Source organism: Schistocerca piceifrons, chromosome 2 (assembly GCF_021461385.2).
Source record: "Schistocerca piceifrons isolate TAMUIC-IGC-003096 chromosome 2, iqSchPice1.1, whole genome shotgun sequence".
Taxonomy (NCBI): domain Eukaryota; kingdom Metazoa; phylum Arthropoda; class Insecta; order Orthoptera; family Acrididae; genus Schistocerca; species Schistocerca piceifrons.
In genome coordinates, this window is record NC_060139.1 from 827,922,197 (window position 1) to 827,943,073 (window position 20,877).

At 37.3% G+C, this 20,877-nt stretch overlaps 1 protein-coding gene across 1 annotated transcript in view; it reads right to left on the reverse strand.

Annotated features, from left to right (window-relative positions):
* LOC124776423 (NADP-dependent malic enzyme-like) overlaps positions 1-20,877 on the reverse strand; it is a 106,763-nt gene that overhangs the window by 16,531 nt on the left and 69,355 nt on the right. Inside the window, 2 exon segments of the mRNA XM_047251417.1 lie at positions 17,051-17,193; positions 19,731-19,956. Coding sequence (XP_047107373.1) covers positions 17,051-17,193; positions 19,731-19,956 — 369 coding nt within the window.

The window sequence follows — 20,877 nt, forward strand, 5'->3', positions numbered from 1 at the left end:
GGTGCAGTTAAAAATTTGGCACCATGACAATAATAAAATTTCCAGAAATGTTCTTGCTATTATGCAGGATCACAAACCAGAAGAGGGTAGAAGAAATACGATTAAAATAATGGGGAGTAAAGGACACATTAAAATATGTAACTAAATTGCAAAAAATTATATCATGGTATACTTTAGTGTATTATGTGACAATGGAATGTGCACAGATTTCGTTCATTGAATACATTTTCTGAGGAAAATACAGAGGAAAGAATTACTGATTACATAAAACGTAATGGAGGAGCACAATTATAAGATTTCATTTTTTATAAAACTAAGTCAGTGGATTTGAAGATGTGCCATGCTACAATAACTTTTTATCTCCCACAAGAATGATAGTTAATCTCTCAATATTTCTGTGGGGGTGATTACTACAGTACGTAAAAGGTATCCATTACAATAACAAGTTATACCAAGAATATCTTTATGTAATATTAATATTTATTATTGATGCCATTTTTTAACTTCGACAGTTGAAACTACATATCCTCTTATCACTAAATTCGAAAAGTGTCCAATGAAGTGATCAACAAGTTGGGAATAAAGCTATAATGATTCTAGAAGGATGTTCTCATTCAAATACCAGTGTTATTAGATTAACAATCGTAATAACAAAGTGAAATAGGAAAACATTGGAACAAATGAGATACCCTCATAGTCAATAAAAATCACCAGTAATAATGCACCACCACTCACCATTACTTCTCAAAAGTGGAGACACAGCAAAAACTCCTTATTGAACTTTTATTCCATTTACAGAGCGTTTTACAAATATTTTCACAAACTGTGAGAGGCATATTCATTTGACCAAAACAAGAAAAAAGCCAAATTAAATAGTAGTCCAAAACTTATTAATTTGTGAATTATAATGGAGGTTGAAGATAAATTTATTCCAGGTAAAATGAAACAACTGAAATTCATAAGCAGTACTTCAAATTCATTTTGTTAAGTAGCTGAGTGATAATATTGATGTAAGTCAATGTGCTGAAGCATTTATAGTACCCTCATTAGCATTGTGTTATTAAGATTAATGTGTCTTGAATGTTACACATGTCTATTAACAGTGAGTTATCTGCTAGTTGTTCTGATTAGTCATGGAACAACATTCATTTCACGAGCAGGTTCATATGATTTTTAGGTACAGCCATAGAAATGTTAATGGAGTCAAGGCTATATGACTGTATCAAACTGTGTTTCCAGATAGAAGACAACTTTTGTTGCTGTTTGTTACTACATTCCTGAGACTGGATCCATAACACCACAGATAGTGGTGTCTGTGAAAGATCCAGGTATAAGCACATGACACATTGCCTTTGTGATACAGCCCATAGTGCCACATAGATGGTACATGATGAATAGTTCATGTATCTGTATGACCTTCAGTGTGTGCATGGCCAGTCTTTTGCCAATCATCATACATGGAAAAATTTCTGCTGATGGGATGTTGCTCACACTGCCAATTTGTTGTGTATATTTTTTCAGTCTCCTTTACAAACAAGGCAACTTCTGGAAGAGAAGGAACAGCAAATTTTTCTCAACAAAAATTTGTAGAAGAGTATGATATAATTCAGCCTAGACATCAGAACTGATTTAAGTATAATGTGCCCACTGTAATTTTAGGTTTAAACCTTCTTTCCCATCTCTTACAGTTGTTGTCTTCAAGAAGCATATTCAGAAAGCTCTTCCATACATTCTACATGATAAGTCCCTAAAAGTATGAGCACACAAAATATTCACAAAAATATCACAGAAGTCTAAGAAACAATTTGACACTGCCCAGGGGCATCTAAAAATATGTGAACATCTGTGGTCTGACAAGGCCACATAGAGCAGGCAACTCGTGGCCCACAGGCCAGATCCAACCCCAGTTGATCTCAGACTGGCACACAGAAGAAATTCATTGGTGAGAGGGCATTTTCAGATATTTCTACAGATGCTCATCCCACTTGGGTTGCAGCTCGGCACAGACCCGTGAAAGTTTTGCTTCCTCCTAGAACATGCAACAACATCATTTCACTGCTGCTGGATTTGAACAACAAAGAGAAATATGTTTCCAGTATGAGGGCAAAGTTACAGCCCATGTGCATGTAGAGAGTTGGTGAAACAGCTCACTTCCTTGAAGGGGCATGGTGGGAAATGTGGAAACATCACATGGAAGTTAAGGGTCCCTCACATGTTCAATATTATTGTAAATACATCACTATAATGATCTGAGAGTGATTATGGCAATATCAGAAATATTGACAAACAGTATTCTCAGTATGAACAGTATATGTGAGAGTGACTTATCAGTTTGACAATTTGTCATTCTGTTGTTCGGATTTGTCTAGTTTGGCTTCTGTGTAAAACAGTCAATATGAACTAAATTCAAGTGATTTAGACTTTTAAACTTCTTAAAATGAACAAAGAAATGATGGCTTACTTTATGTATGGCTTATTTTATTTATGTTGCAGAAACAACCATTGCCTATGCAACCAGCATCAAAAGTATTTGTGGATAGATATTTAAAAAGAGCTTGCTAACAGTGTTTGAAATTTACTGTGTTAATACCCACAAACACTTGAGTCAACTGCCTGTGGCCAGAAATGGCAAAGTTTCTCCTAATTGCTTGTCAATTAGGACTGCCTATCTCACTACCATATTTTAATGAAAATCATCAACTTTTGACACTGTAGTGGAATTGGATAGATAAAAAAATCTATCCACCAAGTGGCAGCAGGAGAACTCACACACATAAGAAAAGGTTCTACTTACACAAGCCTTCAGAGCCAGTGGCTCCTTTTTCCAGCAGTGGTGCCTTCTTGTCCAATGCATCTCCTGACAATTTGTCTTTCCTTCTCATCCCAGCTGGGAAGTCTCCCATAACCCAGGGTTCTGGGTAGCTTTCCCAAACTCTACCCTTTTTCCTACATCTCTTCAGTCCTTTTCCTTCACCCTCTCATCCTTCCCCTTCATGCCATTGGCTCCAAAAGCTTGCATAAGTAAAACCTTTTTTATGTGAGTGTTCTCCTGCCACTGGTTGGTAAGGAGATTTTTTTATCCATCCAATTCCATTATACCATTACCACATTTTGTTTTTATACTCTTTCTTACATTAACATTAATAAATAATTCTTGTCTGTTGTGTACATATTATAATACCACAGTAGGTGGGATTAAATGTAATTTATCATGAATTAGCTGCAACCAGTGCTTTTATGGGCATTTATATCTCCTTGGTAACATTTAAAGATACCTGTCATCCCATTCTCACATCTTCAGATGTTTACATTTATTTATGTATCATGAACATTGTTTCTTTACTAATGGCACTGCAGAAATTTGCATATTTTGCAACAGCAGTTAGGAGATGGCTACAGTAAAATATAAGTAAAGAAACAATGTTCAGAATGTGTAAATAAAAGTGAACATCTGAAGATGGGGTGAACATAAAAAGAATGTACTCTCTAAAATGCATGTCTTGAGGCACAATTTCTTGGTGTGGCATATCAAGAAATTGGTACCATTCATATTGGTGCATTATCTCATAAACATTAATGTCACAGCCCCCACAGTTTTGACTGTGTGCTAAAAGGGCTGCTGCTGCATCACATGAGAAGGTGGTCCATGAGCCCAAGGAAGGATGTTAATCAGGCCTGCCAGTCACCAATGGTTTCCATTCCTGACACACAAGATAGAGGAGTTTTTAGGCTAGGTGGTATTTCAAGGTACTCTGTTGAACACTACCAGACAACATGACTATAGCAAATCAGACCATGTTCAAAGTAAAGATGCTTTGCTTGCCAAAATTTTATCAGTGAATTATTGAAGTATGATTTCCCATGTTCGAAGTATTCTCAGGACTAAGAGCTGGTTGAAACCTGAAGATATTTAGCAATCGGATGTCATAGAAGGAGTCTCCATTGCAGGTGACAAAAACATTGTCTCTATTGAGGTCAAGTTTGAGTGTGACAGTGAAGTTATCTTGTAGCATATAACAGGGCTAGGTGAAATAAAGTTAACCATTGGATGTTTTTACCAGCCACCAGATTCTGCTGTGACAGTTTTAGAGTTATTCAGAGAAAGTCTATAGTCAGTACATGGTGCAATTTTACTAGAAACAAAGTAACTAGCTTTCATGGAATTTGATTTAATCTCCCTCTAAGTTCCATCCTTGGTTAGCACTGCACTTGTGCCACTGTTGAATCCAGGACTGGAAGCATATCTGGAAGGTTTTTTTTGGAAGGCATTCAGCTCTGTGCCATGGCCCTCTCAATGTTGGGAATGGTGTCAAAGTGTTTCCCTTTACACAGGATTATGATTTTTGGGAAGAGATGGGAGTCACTAGGTGCTAAATCTGATGAGTATCACAGATGTGGACAGAAAGGAACACTTTTTATGACAAAAAACATATGGACCAATAGAAGGTGGCAAAAGGAGAGCCAAAGTTTTAGATTTCACGTTAAGAAAGCATTCATACAGGAGAATCATACAAACATACCAACATTTGACCACCGCACAGTTGCCTGTACAGATAAGTTTCCAGGTCTGAGTGGAATCATAATTTTGTTTTGCAATCAATACTCAACAGCACTGAAGCCTTAGCCTGCATTTATCAGGCATCTCTCACCCAGCACAAAGTCCCACATGACTGGAAAAAGCATAGGCAAGTCCTGCATATAAGAAAGGTAGAAGAAGGAACCTGCAAAATTACAGACCAACATACTTAACAGTGGTTTGTTGCAGAAATTCGTGAATATATTTCCAGTGTCAGCATAATAAATTTCCTTGAGAAAAGCTTCTGTCCATGAATTATCATGTTTATTGAAAGCATCATTAATACAAAACTCCTCTTGCCCTTTTCTCATGAATTATGGATGAAGGGCAACAGACAGCTTCCATATTCCTAGACTTCCAAAAAGCATTTGACATATTGTTCCACTGTAGACTTAACAAGGGTATGAGCATATGGAATATGTTCCCATATATGTAAAGTGACTCAAATACCTCTTAAGTTACAGAACCCAGTACATTGCCCTCCACAGCAAGTGTTCAGTAGAGACAAGGGTATCATCAGGAGCCCCCCAGGGAAGTGTGATAGGACTGTTGCTATTCTCTACATACATAAATGACATGGCAGCATGGGTGGGCAGCAGTTTGCAGCTTTTTGCTGATGACATTGCGATGTACAGGAAGATGTCATAGGTGAGTGAGTGTAATGGGGTACAAGATGACTTCGACAAAATTTCTAGTTGGTTTGATGAATAGCAACTAGCTCTAAATGTATAAAAATGTTAGTTTATGCAGATGAATAAGGAGAACAAACCCATAGTGTTTAAATACAGCTTCCTGACACAGTCACATTGATTAAATATCTAGATGTAACATGGCAAAGTGATATGAAATGGAATGAACATGTAAGGACTGTAGTAGGTAAGGGAAATTATCGACTTCAGTTTATTGGCAGAATTTTAGGAAAGTGTGGTCCATCTTTAAAGGAGGTCACACACAGAACACTAGCATGACCCATTCTTGAGTACTGCTCAAGAGTTTGGGATCTACAGCAGATTGGATTAAAGTAAGACACCAAAGCAATTCAGAGGTGAGCTGATAGGTTTGTTACTGGTAGATTAAAATAACACACAAGTATTATGGAGATGCTTTGGGAGCTAAAAGGAACTAAAATCAGAAACCCTGGAAGGAAGGTGATGTTCTTTTCATGAAACAATATTGAGAAAATTTTGGGAACTTGCGTAAGGACCACGAAGATAAGAGAAAAATAAGGCTCATTTGGAGGCATATAGACTGTTGTTTCTCCTTGCTCTATTTGTAAGTGGAATAGGTTAGGAAGTGACTAACAGTGGTACCGGGTACACTGTGCCATGCATTTTACAGTGGCTTGTGGAGAGTATGTATGGAGATGTAGAGGTAGATGCAGGGGAATGTTTTAGACATTTGCTACCATATTTTTGACTTGAGAATTGTGAGTAATACTCTATTATTAATAATTCAAAAATGAGGAATTCTTCTTTTGTTGTGTCATATTACCTATAAAATTCTCAGAAGCATTTCTGTAACACAGTGCACAACCCTTTATTTGCTCACAAAATGTCACATCTGATCATATTAATATATGTTTTCTATTTTTTTAACATTGACTGCTGTAATTAAAGTTGAACAAATGTTTGTTGGAATCAATATATTTGAGTATTTGACAAAGTGTAATTTGGGACCAGAACACATGGATATGGATTATTTTCCAAGTCCAGTGTAGAACACAGCTTGTTCCATTTCTGACTGATGCATGAATGAAAAATATAACACTTTTGCTAATAAAGTGCTTACCTTATTCGAACACTGTTTTCCCCCAAAACTTACCAAGGTTAGAGCAAAGTCCACAAAAAAGCCATGGATTACTGAAGGAATAGGGGTATCTTGTAAAACAAAAAGAAAACTGTATCTGTCAATCCGAAACAGTTCCGATGTTGATGTTATAGCACATTACAAGAAATACTGCAAAATATCGAAGACTGTAGTACAGATGTCAAAGCAAATATATTACAAGGAAAAGATAGTCACAGTAGATAACAAAATAAAGACAATATGGGATATAGTGAAGGAGGAGACCGGTAGAACCAGACATGAAGAGGAACAAATAGCATTAAGAGTAAATGATACATTGGTGACATGTGTATCGTGTTGCAGAACTTTTTAACAAGCATTTTATAACTGTTACTGAAAAGATGGGGTTGTCAGGTTCAGTAGATGCTGCTATGGAATACCTCTGACCAGATATTTCAAGTAACTTCCATAATATGAATTTGACCCTCACTACCCCAACAGAAATAATGTCCATCATAAAATCTTTAAAATCAAAAACATCTAGTGGGTATGAAGAAATATCAACGAAGTTAATTAAAGAATGTGATTCTGAGATAAGTAATATATTAAGCTATCTGTGTAACCAGTCATTTTTCAGTGGAATATTTCCTGAATGGCTGAAATATGCTGAAGTTAAGCCACTGTTTAAGAAGGGAGATAAAGAAATAGCATCAAATTTCCGTCCAGTTTCACTGTTGCCAGCATTCTCAAAAATTTTCGAAAAGTTAATGTACAGTCAGCTTTATAACTGTCTTATCTCAAATAACATATTGTCAAAGTCACAGTTTGGATTTCTAAAAGGTTCTGATATTGAGAACACTATCTACACTTACAGTGAAAATGTGCTTAATGCATTAGACAAAAAATTGCAGGCAACTGGTATATTTTGTGATCTGTCAAAGGCATTTGACTGTGTACACCACAATATCCTTTTAAGTAAATTAGAGTATTATAGTGTAACAGGAAATGCTGCAAAATGGTTCAAATCTTATATCTCTGGCAGGAAACAAAGGGTGTTATTAGGAAAGAGACATGTATCAAGCTATCAGGCATCATCCAACTGGGAACTAATTACATGTGGGGTCCCACAAGGTTCCATTTTGGGGCCCTTACTTTTTCTTGTGTATATCAATGACCTTTCATCAGTAACATTACCAGATGCCAAGTTTGTTTTGTTTGCCGATGATACAAACATTGCAATAAGTAGCAAATCAAGCTTAGTCTTAGAAAGATCAGCTAACAAAATATTTGTGGACATTAATCAATGGTTCCTAGCCAATTCTTTGTCACTAAACTTTGAAAAAACACACTACATGCAGTTCAGAACTTGTAAGGGGTATCCCACGAGTATATGTCTAACATACAATGACAAGAAGATAGAAGAAGTGGACAGTGTTAAATTCTTAGGATTACAGCTTGATAATAAATTCAACTGGGAGGAGCACACCACAGAACTGCTGAAGCGTCTTAACAAATCTCTGTTTGCAATGCGAATTTTGTCAGACATAGGGGATATAAAAATGAAAAAGCTGGCATACTATGCTTACTTTCATTCCATAACGTCATATGGGATTATTTTTTGGGGTAATTCATCAAGCCAAGCTTAAGTTTTCCAGGCACAAAAATGTGCAGTAAGAGCTATATGTGGTGTGAACTCAAGAACATCCTGCAGAAGCTTGTTTAGGGAACTAGGGATACTAACTACTGCTTCCCAATATATTTATTCCTTAATGAAATTTGTCATTAAAAATATATCACTTTTTCAAACCAACAGCTCAATTCATGGAATCAATACTAGAAATAAGAATAATCTTCACAAGGATTTAAAGTCACTTAGTCCTGTACAAAAAGGTGTGCATTATTCAGAAACACACACTTTCAATAACTTGCCAGCAGCCATAAAAAGATTAACAACCAATGAAATTCTAAGAGAAGCCTAAAGGATTTATTGGTGGCCAACTCCTCCTACTCCATTGACGAATTTCTCAGTAAAACCAACTGATTTGTATATATACATTGTAAATATGTGTGTGTGTGTGTGTGTGTGTGTGTGTGTGTGTGTGTGTGTGTGTGTGTGTGTAAGTACAATCTAACTTCTGCACCATTTCAGTGCAGTAATGTGTTCATTGTAAATAAGTATTATATAGTTGTATTACATGTTTATTACCTTATAAATAAATAAATAAAAATTTTATTTTAAATTCAGTGCATTAGTATTTGTAAAATGACTTTCATATAGTGTTCATTAAAAAATGGTCATTCCACTTGGGACCGGTGGAATGGTACATTAGCTTATTTGTAAATATTTTGTCCTGTATTGTTGTTTTTCTGACATGTTCCACATCCTGGAGGACCACCTCACTACAGATCAATTGGAATGAAAGTAAATCTAATATAATACGAAGCACAGTAGAGTACCCCTACAACATGTCCATGTTTTTCAGGGTTTGCTACAATCACACTGAAAGTAGACCCAGCAAGCCACCAATGGTCTCAACTGTGTTGTACACAGATGTAGCAAGTGTCCTTTTGGAAACTTATGATGGTTTAGTGCAACTTGTCAAACTAGTCTATCTCATACAAGCCTCTTCATCTCTGAATAACTAAGATAACCTATATTAATTTGAATGTGATTGCTATGTTCATCCCTTGGTCTTTACAATTCTGATCACCCCACCACACCTCCCTATAATACCAAACACAATTTCTGGATGAATCAGAATATGTCCTCTCAATTGATCCAATCTTTTAGACAAGTATCATAAATAGTATCATAAATTTTTTTCCTCGCCAATTTGATTCAGTATCTCTTTATTGGTTACTTTATCTACCCCCCTAATCTTCAGCAGTCTTCTACAGTACCACATCTCAAAAGCTTCTATTCTTTTCTTGTTGAGGTGCTTATTGTCCACATTTCACTTCTACATAAGGCAACACTCCAGACAAATCATCAGAAAAGATTTCCTAATTCTTATTTATATTCAATGTTAACAAATTCCTCTTTTTCAGAAATGCTTTCCTTTAGAGCCAGTCTGCATTTTTCATTCTCTCTACTTTGACCATTATCAATTTATTTTGTTGCCCAAACATCAAAACTCATCTCCTACTACTTTTAGTGTCTCATTTTGTAATCTAGTTCCCTCAGCATCACCTGATTTAATTAGACTCATTCCATTCTCCTTGTTTTGATGTTCATTTTATAAATCTCTTTACAAGACACTATCCATTCCATTCTACTGCTCTACCAAGTTCTTTCGCTGACCTTGATGGAATTATAGTGTCACAAGTAAACCTCAAAATTTTTATTGCTTCTCCCTGCAAATAATTCAATCTCCAATTTTTTTTCGTTTCCTTCTTCAGTAGTTCAAAGACTATTTTCTAGTCACTATTGTCAAAAGCTTTTTTTAAGGTTACAAATGCTATAAGCAAAGGTTTGCCTTTCCTTACCTATCTTCTGAGATAAGTCTTAGGGTCAGTCCTGCTTTACATGTCCTACATTTCTCCCACACACATCTTCCCCAAGGTCAGATTCTACCAGTTTTTTAATTATTCAGTAAATAACTTGTGTTAATTGAAACCATGACTCATTAAACTGGTAGTTAAATAATGATAGTGTGACCTGCCTACTTTGGAATTGGAATCATTCCATTGTTATTGAAGTGTGAAGGTATTTTGCCCATCTCTTATATCATGCACACCAGGTGGAATAGTTTAGTCATGCTGGCTCTCCCAAGGATCTCAATAATTCTCAGGGAATTCTCTCTACCATAGGGGCCTTATTTGCATTTAACGAAATCACTGGGGTTGCCAAATTTTGTGAAATAAAAAAAAGAGTGATGACTCATAACTTTTCTATAACAATATATCATGCAAAAAATTACATAGCCCTTCCATATATCAATAGAGTGCACAAAATGTTAATAATGCAAGAGTAAACATCTAACAAATAAAAATATGCATTTATCATTTTCAAGGGATAGTCAGTCAGATTCAAACTTATTCTAATTGTATTTCACTGAACTTATGGCAGTTTTCAATAACTGATTATCACTTTGTAAATTTAAAAAAAAATTCTGAACAGGACATGCTTTCATAGTTCACTGTTACCTGAAATTCTGTCTTAAATTTGTTAAACATTTGTTTCTTGTGTCACATCACTTATTCTTCATGATACACTCCACAAAGGCAACTAAAATCAAGAATACCAAACAAAACTCCTGACACTTTGGAAATATTTGGCACATCTTGCTCAGGTATCAAACAAAAGAATTCAGGCCAGTTCATAACTTTATCACCCACTCCCTCTTTGTTCACACTGTTGCTGAGGTAATCTCGATGACTGCTGAACTACTCATCTGTTGCCAATGAAAATAATGTTAAAGTCTTTTCTGCACTTTTAGAAGCTAGTACATCCTTCACAAACATTTCCACTTTACTGCATCCACATGAAAGTTTGGAAACAACTGTAGAATCTCTAAATACATTGGACACAGATTATGTTTCTGTAGTCCAGACATGAATATCTCAGGTTATGTTTCGCTGCATACATAAAATGAAGCTCACATGTGGTGTTTTTATCAAAGTTTTCTTTACCTTTTAAGATAAAATAGCTCATCAGTTTGTTGGAACTTTTCCTTAATTTGTTATCCCTTGAATGGAGCACATTGCCTCAGGTCAGTTAATCCACACCCTTTGAAATATTAAAATGTGTATTACACAAAATACAGAATGCTTGGCTCTCATCTGGTCCTGGCTCAAACCACACAAATGTATCTTCCCACTTCTTGAGATATATTTGATTATATTTGACTTTAGATTTAAACTTTTTTCATGGAGGAGTCTTGGATGAACCCTCATCACCCTCAAATGTTAACTTGAAACCAATTTTATAGTAAAGACTAACAGATTAAGAACACATGCCGCACTATACTTGAATCAGACAGGAGATGGTGGAGAAAGTAATGTAAATTAGTAAAGTTGGCTTTTGCCTGCATTTGGAAGCTCGAGCATTGACAATATTTATGACATTCATTAACCAAAGAAACTGTAACAAAGTCATTTTTCATGAAGAAAAGTTTTAAGATTACATTTATTTCATAAAATATAGTTTTGAATAGGACATAAGTACAAAAAGAGTTCTTTACTAAGGGTAAAAACTAAACAGAGGAAGAAAATTTGGACAAAAAATTAATCTCTTAATGACAGAGTGTCTGATAACCATATTTTTCAGCATTGTGTCAAACTCTCATCATTGTACCATACCTCCCATTCTATTGCTTCTTCCCTCTCACAATATTGTCTTCAGGTTGTAGAGCCTCTATATATTTCTTCCAGCTTTCAACTTTCCCTTGTTTGTTTAGTACTAATATGCCATTCCAGCTCTTGATATTCATACAGTTGGTTTTCTTTTCTCCAAAGGTCTCTTTAATCATTCTATAGGTGGTACCTAACTTTCTCCTTGTTATACAAGCTTCTACAGCCCTGCTTTTGTGTTCTATCCATTCCTGTGTAGCCATTTACACCTATCAATCTCATTTTTAGACCACTGCTTTCCACCTGTTTAGCAATGTGACCTTTTTTATTACATTTGCCACAAACGGCCCAACGCTGGGGGCACTCTGACCGATCGTGATGTGTATAGCACGACGCACCGGACGGCAACAGGGGCCGGCGGCCGGAATTCTGTTTACGTGCCATGCGGGAGCGGCCGTAACGACCGGATTGTACCACTCGCACGTCGTCCGCCCCGGACACAGTGGACGCGGACGCACCGCCCTGAACCGCCGCGACGTCGCACCATGCTTCCAGCTGTTGACCTGCGACGTGAGAGACTTCATACGATTGAGCAATGGACAGGACTTCCTCAAGGGAAGGGTCTTCTAACTGCAGGGCCCGTTGCCGGACCTCCCTATCAGGGGCAGAACAAACAATGACGTTGCGTACCATAACGTGGGCATACGACTCTCGCGACTGCTCCGTGACAAAATGACACTTGCGACTAAGACCGTGCAGGGTAGCGGCCCACGCCCGGTAAGACTGATGGGGCTGTTTCTTGCATTGATAGAACTAGACCCTAGCTGCCACAACATGCGTGCGGCGGCGATAATATGAAGACAGCAAGGAACACAATGCGTCAAAAGACAAGGACGAGGGTTCCTGCAACGGCACTAGCTGCCGCAAAACGTGATACAGCGAGGGAGATATCCAAGACAAGAAGAGAGCACGACATACCTCCGCATCAGCAATATGAAACGCCTGGAAATGCTGCCGAAGGCGATGTTCATATGCGTCCCAATCCTCCGCCGTCTCGTCATACGGGGGAAAGGGAGGAGGGAACGGCGCTGGAGCAGACTGCGTGGAGAGCAACGCCGGAAGCACTTGTTTCATGGTGGCCATGAGCTACGTCTGCTGCTCAGCCAAAACCCGCACTAAATCCTCTATGCCGTGGAGAAGATGTGAAACCGGAACAACGATGCAACACGCGAAAGAACGACCCTACTCGTCGCTAATTGTGTAGCAACACTGTTCACGTTTACGTAGCACTTCACTTAGCATAGACCGGGACTGAGTCCTAGGCAGGCTGCCTGAGTTGTTGTTGTTGTTGTTGTTGTTACGCCGGCAGAGGTCACATCCGAATTCTCGCGTGCCCTCTGGTGGACGGGACTCTACTTGCGGCAACTACCGTCTGTGACGCGCCGTGCCGATGTGCGCCTCCCACGATCTGTCTGGTGGCTACTGCAACCTGCTTCATTTTTATAATTTCTCTTTTGATCAAATGATTCAGTATCTTCTGTGTAATATAAAATTTCCACTAGGCCTTGTCTTTTTACCTGTTTGATTATCTGCTACCTTCACTATTTCATTTGTCAAGGCTACCCACTTACATCAAAGCTACCCATTCATCTTTAACTACATTCCCTTCCAGTTTCAGCCAAATATTGTCTTCTGCTTGCTATAATTCCTAATAATCTTTTGTCTTTTCAACTTATCCATGCCCCATCTCCTTAATTTCATAGCTTTCTTTAATTTTGTAAGTTTTAACTTACAGTTTGACTAATAAATTATGGTTGGAGTCCACATCTGGCTCTGGAAATGCTTTACAGTTTAAAATGTGGTTTCAAAACCTCCATCTCACAGTCACATAATCAATCTGAAACCTCCCACTGTCCTTCAACCATCTTTCATGGTTCTTAAACCAAATATTAGTAATGATTAATTATGTTCTTGGTAGAATTCTAGAAATGGCTTCCTCTTTCAGTACTTTCCCCCAATCCATATTCTCCTACTAGTTTTCCATCTCTCCCTTTTCCTACTATTAAATTTAGCTTCCCTACCACAATTAAACTTTTGGCTCCCTTAACTACCTCAATAATTTTTATCTCATCATTTATTCTTTCAATATCTTAATCATCTGCAGACCTAGTTGTCATATGAACTTTTACTACTATGGTCAGTGCTGATTTGATATCAACAAGGTACACTACAACCAGGGTTAAGGAGGTGATGAAGGAATTGTGTGAGCAGGGAATTGAGGCTGACTCTACACTCTGGACTGTTGGATCAGTCAATATTATAGCTTGATACCAATATGTAAACAGAAGCAACAGAGAAGAATTTATGGACTATTTTGACACTGTTCTGGGCAGGTTCACATATTTATTCAACATACAATGGTGCTAATACTGCCACCAAGTAAACAGAAACTGAATAAATTGCTATGGAAAGCATGACCACAAAACAAACAAATGTTACACAGCAATTGTCATGGTGACAGGGCTTTTATTACACCAGTGACATAATACCAAAATAGGTGAAACTTGAAGTTTAGCAGAATTATAGATAACTATTTTTTGAAGTAGATAAGATTAATGTAGTGAATAAAGAGTCTGTACTCCATATTTCATGAGATAGCAAGTGCTCTTTCGTGACCCCCAAATCCTCGTCCCATCTTGGAGACGTCTATGGCTTTCATAGAGTGAGAGACCTAGTGATTACCTCAACATGTCTGCTCAAAATAATATGAGAAATGTGGAAGAATTTTTTAAATGCATCTCACATCTTGATTTAGGGGAAAGGGGGGGGGGGGAGGTGACCATTTCCTTCGCTTGTGGATGCTATAATGTAACACATCAAGACACCAATAGCAGTGCATGATGCACCCTTTTCTGCTTACTTCTTGATACACTGGTAATTTTGCTATGTAAGAATTTATGTATGACCATGTTCCAATATTCAGCTTGCATTTATCATTATATGATGTGAAGAAGAGTAACAATCACACTTCAAAGGATAACAAAAAACTTATTAAATTGTAAAAACATTTGTTCATAATGTAAAGAAGTTTTAGTTACAAGTCTTCAGTATGAGCTGGAACATTATATTTTATATAAAATAATGAAGATTTAGAATTGAAGTTACTGCTAGTATGGGGAAATGGTATATTACTTTATTTTTAATGAAATTTTGTAATATAATTCCTAAAAGTATTCTTCCTATAGATTTTAACATTGCAAGACTGTATTTTACGAAACTGTTAATGTAAGATATGTCTATTTTCTGTCAAGCATACTGTCGTGCATAAATAATTTTGTAACAGTTTTTTTTCATTGTAAATTATATAAGATAATAATCATAACAAAACTGTAAGCACCACAAACTGTTATATTTCTATATAAGGTCTCGTGTCAGGCCAAAGCAGTTCAAATTAATTGCTACGGAGATTTGTTACTGAATTGTTAGTGTGAATCAATAAGCAGTGTGAGTCAGTTGCAGTTAATTGGTATGGATAAATGAAGAAAATTATCAATATACCTCTGTTTGATTTTTTATCTAAAAAAAGTCAAAATACAAAAACTGCTAAAGAATGCAACATAATCCAATAAAGCATAGCAACCAGGATGCATGCAGTGAGGATACATGAACAACAATGAAAGCCAGCTTTGAACTCTTCAGGATACATATCAGTTGTAAAAGTAATGTTTCCTGCTGTAAGACTTCTATGATTTGTGAAGCCCTTTATTTGGATGTTGATGAAAATTCAATCTATAATTAGAACTTTGCACTAAATGTTTGGATCTTGACCAAGAAAAGGAATGTTGCAATGCCTATGATACATAAACTAATGTAAGAAGAATGTACTGTTTTATGGGACAAGTCTGTGAAAAGTATAGTTGCTTTTTGCCATACAGCAGAGATGCTGAGTCACAGACAGGCACTCAAAAAGACTGTCAGAAAGGGACCTCTTGGCCAAAAAGGCCTTTGTTGGAAATAGACAACATATATACACACACTCATGCAAACACAACTTACACACACAAGACCACAGTCTCTGGTTGCTGAGGCCTCAGTTGTTGTGCCCATCTGCAACAGCATCTCTGCTATATGGTGAGTAATGCAACTATCCTTTTCATAATATTTTCACATGAAACAGAGCACACTTGAAGAAGTGATTACAAACTGAAAGGTGTCCCATGTACAGAAATAATGGTTGAGTCCCATTAAGCAATATATCTCTTTCTGCATATACAGGGTGATTCAAAAAGAATACCACAACTTTAAAAATGTGTATTTAATGAAAGAAACATAATATAACCTTCTGTTATACATCATTACAAAGAGTATTTAAAAAGGTTTGTTTTTTTTCACTCAAAAACAAGTTCAGAGATGTTCAATGTGGCCCCCTCCAGACACTCGAGCAATATCAACCCGATACTCCAACTCGTTCCACACTCTCTGTAGCATATCAGGCGTAACAGTTTGGATAGCTGCTGTTATTTCTCGTTTCAAATCATCAATGGTTGGTGGGAGAGGTGGCCGAAACACCATATCCTTAACATACCCGCATAAGAAAAAATCGCAGGGGGTAAGATCAGGGCTTCTTGGAGGCCAGTGATGAAGTGCTCTGTCACGGGCTGCCTGGCGGCTGATCCATCGCCTCGGGTAGTTGACGTTCAGGTTTCATAACTAACCTTTTTCGTAGGACTCTCCATACAGTTGATTGTGGAATTTGCAGCTCTCTGCTAGCTCTGCGAGTCGATTTTCCTGGGCTGCGAACAAATGCTTGCTGGATGCGTGCTACACTTTCATCACTCGTTCTCGGCCGTCCAGAACTTTTCCCTTTGCACAAACACTCATTCTCTGTAAACTGTTTATACCAACGTTTAATACACCACCTATCAGGAGGTTTAACACCACACTTCATTCGAAATGCATGCTGAACAACTGTCGTCGATTCACTTCTGCCATACTCAATAACACAAAAAGCTTTCTGTTGAGCGGTCGCCATCTTAGCATCAACTGACACTGACGCCTAGTCAACAGCACCTCAAGCGAACAAATGTACAACTAAATGAAACTTTATAGCTCCCTTAATTCGCCGACAGATAGTGCTTAGCTCTGCCTTTTGTCGTTGCAGAGTTTTAAATTCCTAAAGTTGTGGTATTCTTTTTGAATCACCCTGTATTTTGGAGCATTATTCCCATCAAATGTTACACATTACCATCTCCTTATGTTGAATTTCATGATGTGGGAGAAATTACTGCAGTATCTTGCAAAAAGGCAGGATCTCTTGCAATTGCAACAGATCATTTCTCTCTCATTCAAAATGCTATAGCCTATTGTTTATATTTTCACATTCATTGAGTCACTTACATCAGTGTTAACATACGCATCCTCAGCTGTACATTCTGCCTTTTCTGTAGGATTGCTCAATGCAAACACAATGGGATGCTCTGTGAATTTTGCCACAGTTTTTAACAGCTTTGGTGTAAAAGCCCCTCTAACAGCTGCAGCACCTGGGAAGGGAAGATGTACATTTTGCTATTGTTATCAAGATTTTTAAAAAATGAATATTTAATATTACTTTAGCAGGCACTGTAAGAAAAACATTATTTCTACAGGTGCTCCCACAAATCTTCAACAAAACATTTGTCAAAAGTATGTCTGCACTACAGCCAGATTTAAACAAAAATTTAAGGTTTTTTTTTTTTTTTAATTTCAGTAGTCCTAAAACAGTCAAAACATATATCAAGAGTTACATAAGTAGCTTAAGAAAAGAATGCTCTTTTCATACACATCATGATTTTGTGCAATTAGTTAAACTGCAGGAGATGATGCATGATGATATAAGGAATAATAAGGTTTAATGAACAAAAGTGCATAACACACTTTTTCATTAAAAAGGCCATTTTATGCATGCCATGCAGCATCCTTCACAGTAAATTACAGTGAATGACACACTTTCTTGTATTTTGGTGGAAGGGTTTGAAATGTTCATCTCAAATGCAGAGGCATCCATGAATATGCAACTCTCACGGATTGCCGCACTCTTCAAATATTCCAATGTAAACTAAATGGTGTGAACATGTTATTTTAGTAACTGAATGCCTTATATGAGCTCCTCATACATGAAACCTTTCACATGTCTGATGACTAAGCAGTTCATTCTACTGGATCGCTTTGCTCATACTTGATTCATCAACTGGATAAGATGTAGTTGAGGTGCCTCTACACTGTAATTTGGACATGAAATAGAGCATTAGAATGTAGTGATCACATGATTCTTTAAAATTAGTAAAATAAGTTTCTTCAGCACTGAGGAAGTGTGTTTTACAGTTACTGTAGGTATGATAGGATTGTCTGGCCCTTTATATAGTCACCAGTAATCTCCACCCCATACTGAAGCTGTACTTGTACCATTGAGTTTCTAATTAGCTCACATAAGGCTGATGCAAAGGCTGATGTATTCCACTAGAATGTGACCTACAAATAACTGCACAGTATGAATAAAACCTTTCCTTTCTGTGGAAACCATATGTTCTGGATAAATGTTAATTATTAAATATTATTTGTTTCTCAGCCTTTCACGGATTAAGTTTCATAGTTCATTCCCATTGATCAAAATCATTAATTATGATAAATAATATTCCAGTAACTCTAACAATTGACAACATATGAAATAAGTCATAAGAGTTTAGCTGCTTACTTGTTAAGAGGAAAAGTTTTTCGTTTTTACATAAACAGAGAGTAAAAACATTTCATATAAGCATAAGTGATAACATATGCATGATACAAATATCAGTGTACTTAAAAATGACTACAGAATTTAATATATGATAATTTTTACAATTGTTCAGTTTTTACATAGCAAAATATAAAGAGATTTCTGTGTAAACAGTGGAAACTCCAGGTAGGAATATCAACAATATAGGAAAAGATAGATTGCTACTTACTGTAAAGAAGACATGTTAAGTTGCAGACAGGCACAAGGGAAAGACACTTACTTAAAGCTTTCAGCCACAGCCTTCATCAGCAAAAGAGAAACACACACCATTCATACATGCAAGCAAGCACACCTTATGTACACATTACTGCCAACTCCAGCATATTGAGCCAGAGTTCACCTTCATCTGGGATGCAAGCAGCAATCTGGAGGGGGCAGGAAGGGGAAGGGATGGTAGTGTATGGGTGAGGAGGGAGAAGAATGATGTCCTGTGGAGTGTGCAGGGACTAGAGTGCCCACAGATACAGTATCAGGAGGTTATTGGGCAGGGAGGTGGGCAAAAAGGAGCAAAAAAGGAGAGCAGCAGAAAAAGATGGGCATGTAAGTTGTCAGACGGCAGAAAAACAAAGAGGGTGGGAGGAGACAATGTGGAGGAGATCATTGGACAGAGGGGGTGGAAACTTATGGGTGAATGGTGTAGGGACAATATGTTGCCGTAGATGAAGGCTGGGATAATTATGAGAGCAGAGAATGTGTTATAAGGATAACTCCATCTGTGCAGTTGAAAGAAAAGCTGCTGGTGGAGGGCTGGATCTACATGGTTTGGGTAGTGATGCAGCCATTGAAATCAAGCATGTTATGTTCAGCTGCATATTGTGCCACAGGGTGGTCTACTTTTCTCTTGGCCACAGTTTGGCAGTGGCTGTTCATCCCACTGGACAGTTGGTTGGTAGTCATAGCAGTATAAAAAGCTGTGCATTGATTGCAGCAGAGCTGGTAAATAATATGGCTGCTTTCACAGGTGGCCTGGCACCTGATTCAGTGGGATAAACCTGTGAAAATCATTCTAAGACTGAAATAAACAAAATGATATAGATGAATCCTTGTGGACCACTATTTTGCTCTTTAATTACGCTTTATAAAACAACTCAACCAATGTCTGCAGCAGTTCAAGCTCCGGTGCACAGTATAGCAAGAAAAACTAAAGCTGTGGTCAAGAAGAAACTGAACTTCAAAGCAAAATGCAGCATTGAGACTGGTATAGATTTAGTAAATAAGCTAAACTATGTAGGTATAAAAATAGATTATTTATTAAAATCTGATAATTACCTATTATAACTGTTGGTTTCACTGTTTCAACTATTTCCTCGAGATCTTTGATAGGTTCATGGATTTTTGCATATACTGACTTTTGAGCTGTAATGCCACCTGAAGGCCTATCTTTGACAATCAGTCCTTTTGAGTCTACCATCCAGATCTTGTCCCTTGCATCTTGCAGGGAGGTTCCCTCTTCCTGCATTGCCCTCACACAGAGTCCAGCAATACCAAGTGAAGCCTATAAAAATATCAAAATGCTGTACGATTCATCAATCTTCTCATAGTACAAACTTGAGGTTGTGAACAGTGTTTTGGAATATCAATTTACAGTTTACTTCTTGTGTTATGCTGGTGAATATCTCCTCTTACATATAACTTTATGCATAATGATGAGACATATATGTGTAGATTACAATTTTGACTATCTTAAATTTTCTAAACAGAGACTGACAGTGGGCTTGTGGGCAAGTATCACACATTTCTCATGACTTTTTTTTATTTTCAGTGTATCACTCATATGTGAAGAGTGCACCCACTCCAGCAGCCCATAAGAGATGTGAGATTAGAACAGTTCAAAATCTGTTGTCTTCTATAATCAGAAGTAACTGCACATCTTACTTTCTATATAGGCATGTTGTCCTTGATATTCATTTCCAGATATGACTGATGTGATCTCCCCACATCAACGTGGATTCAAATTGTTTTCTACAGGCAATGAGAACTCCAGGTTGGAATATCAACAACATAAAGAAAAGGATAAACTGCTACTCACATTAAAGATGACACATTGAGTTGCAGGCAGGCACAATGAAAAGACTGTTATACATTAGTTTTCAGCCAAAGCCCTCTTCAGGAAAGGAAACACACATACAAATTTATTCACATAAGCAAGCACACCTCACAAGCAGAGGATTTCCACCTCCAGCAGCTCAGACTGGAATGTCGAGAATTCTGGTCCAAGCCACCGGAGGTAGTGGTCATGTGTACATGAGGTGTTCTCACTTATGTGAATGAATGTATGTGTGTTTCCTTTCCTGAAGAGGGCTTTGGCTCAAAGCTAAGTGTCTTTTCATTGTGCTTGTCTTCAGTTCAACATGTCATCATTACAGTGAGTAACAGTCTGTCCTTTTCCTTGTACTGTTGTTGTTTCCTACATAGT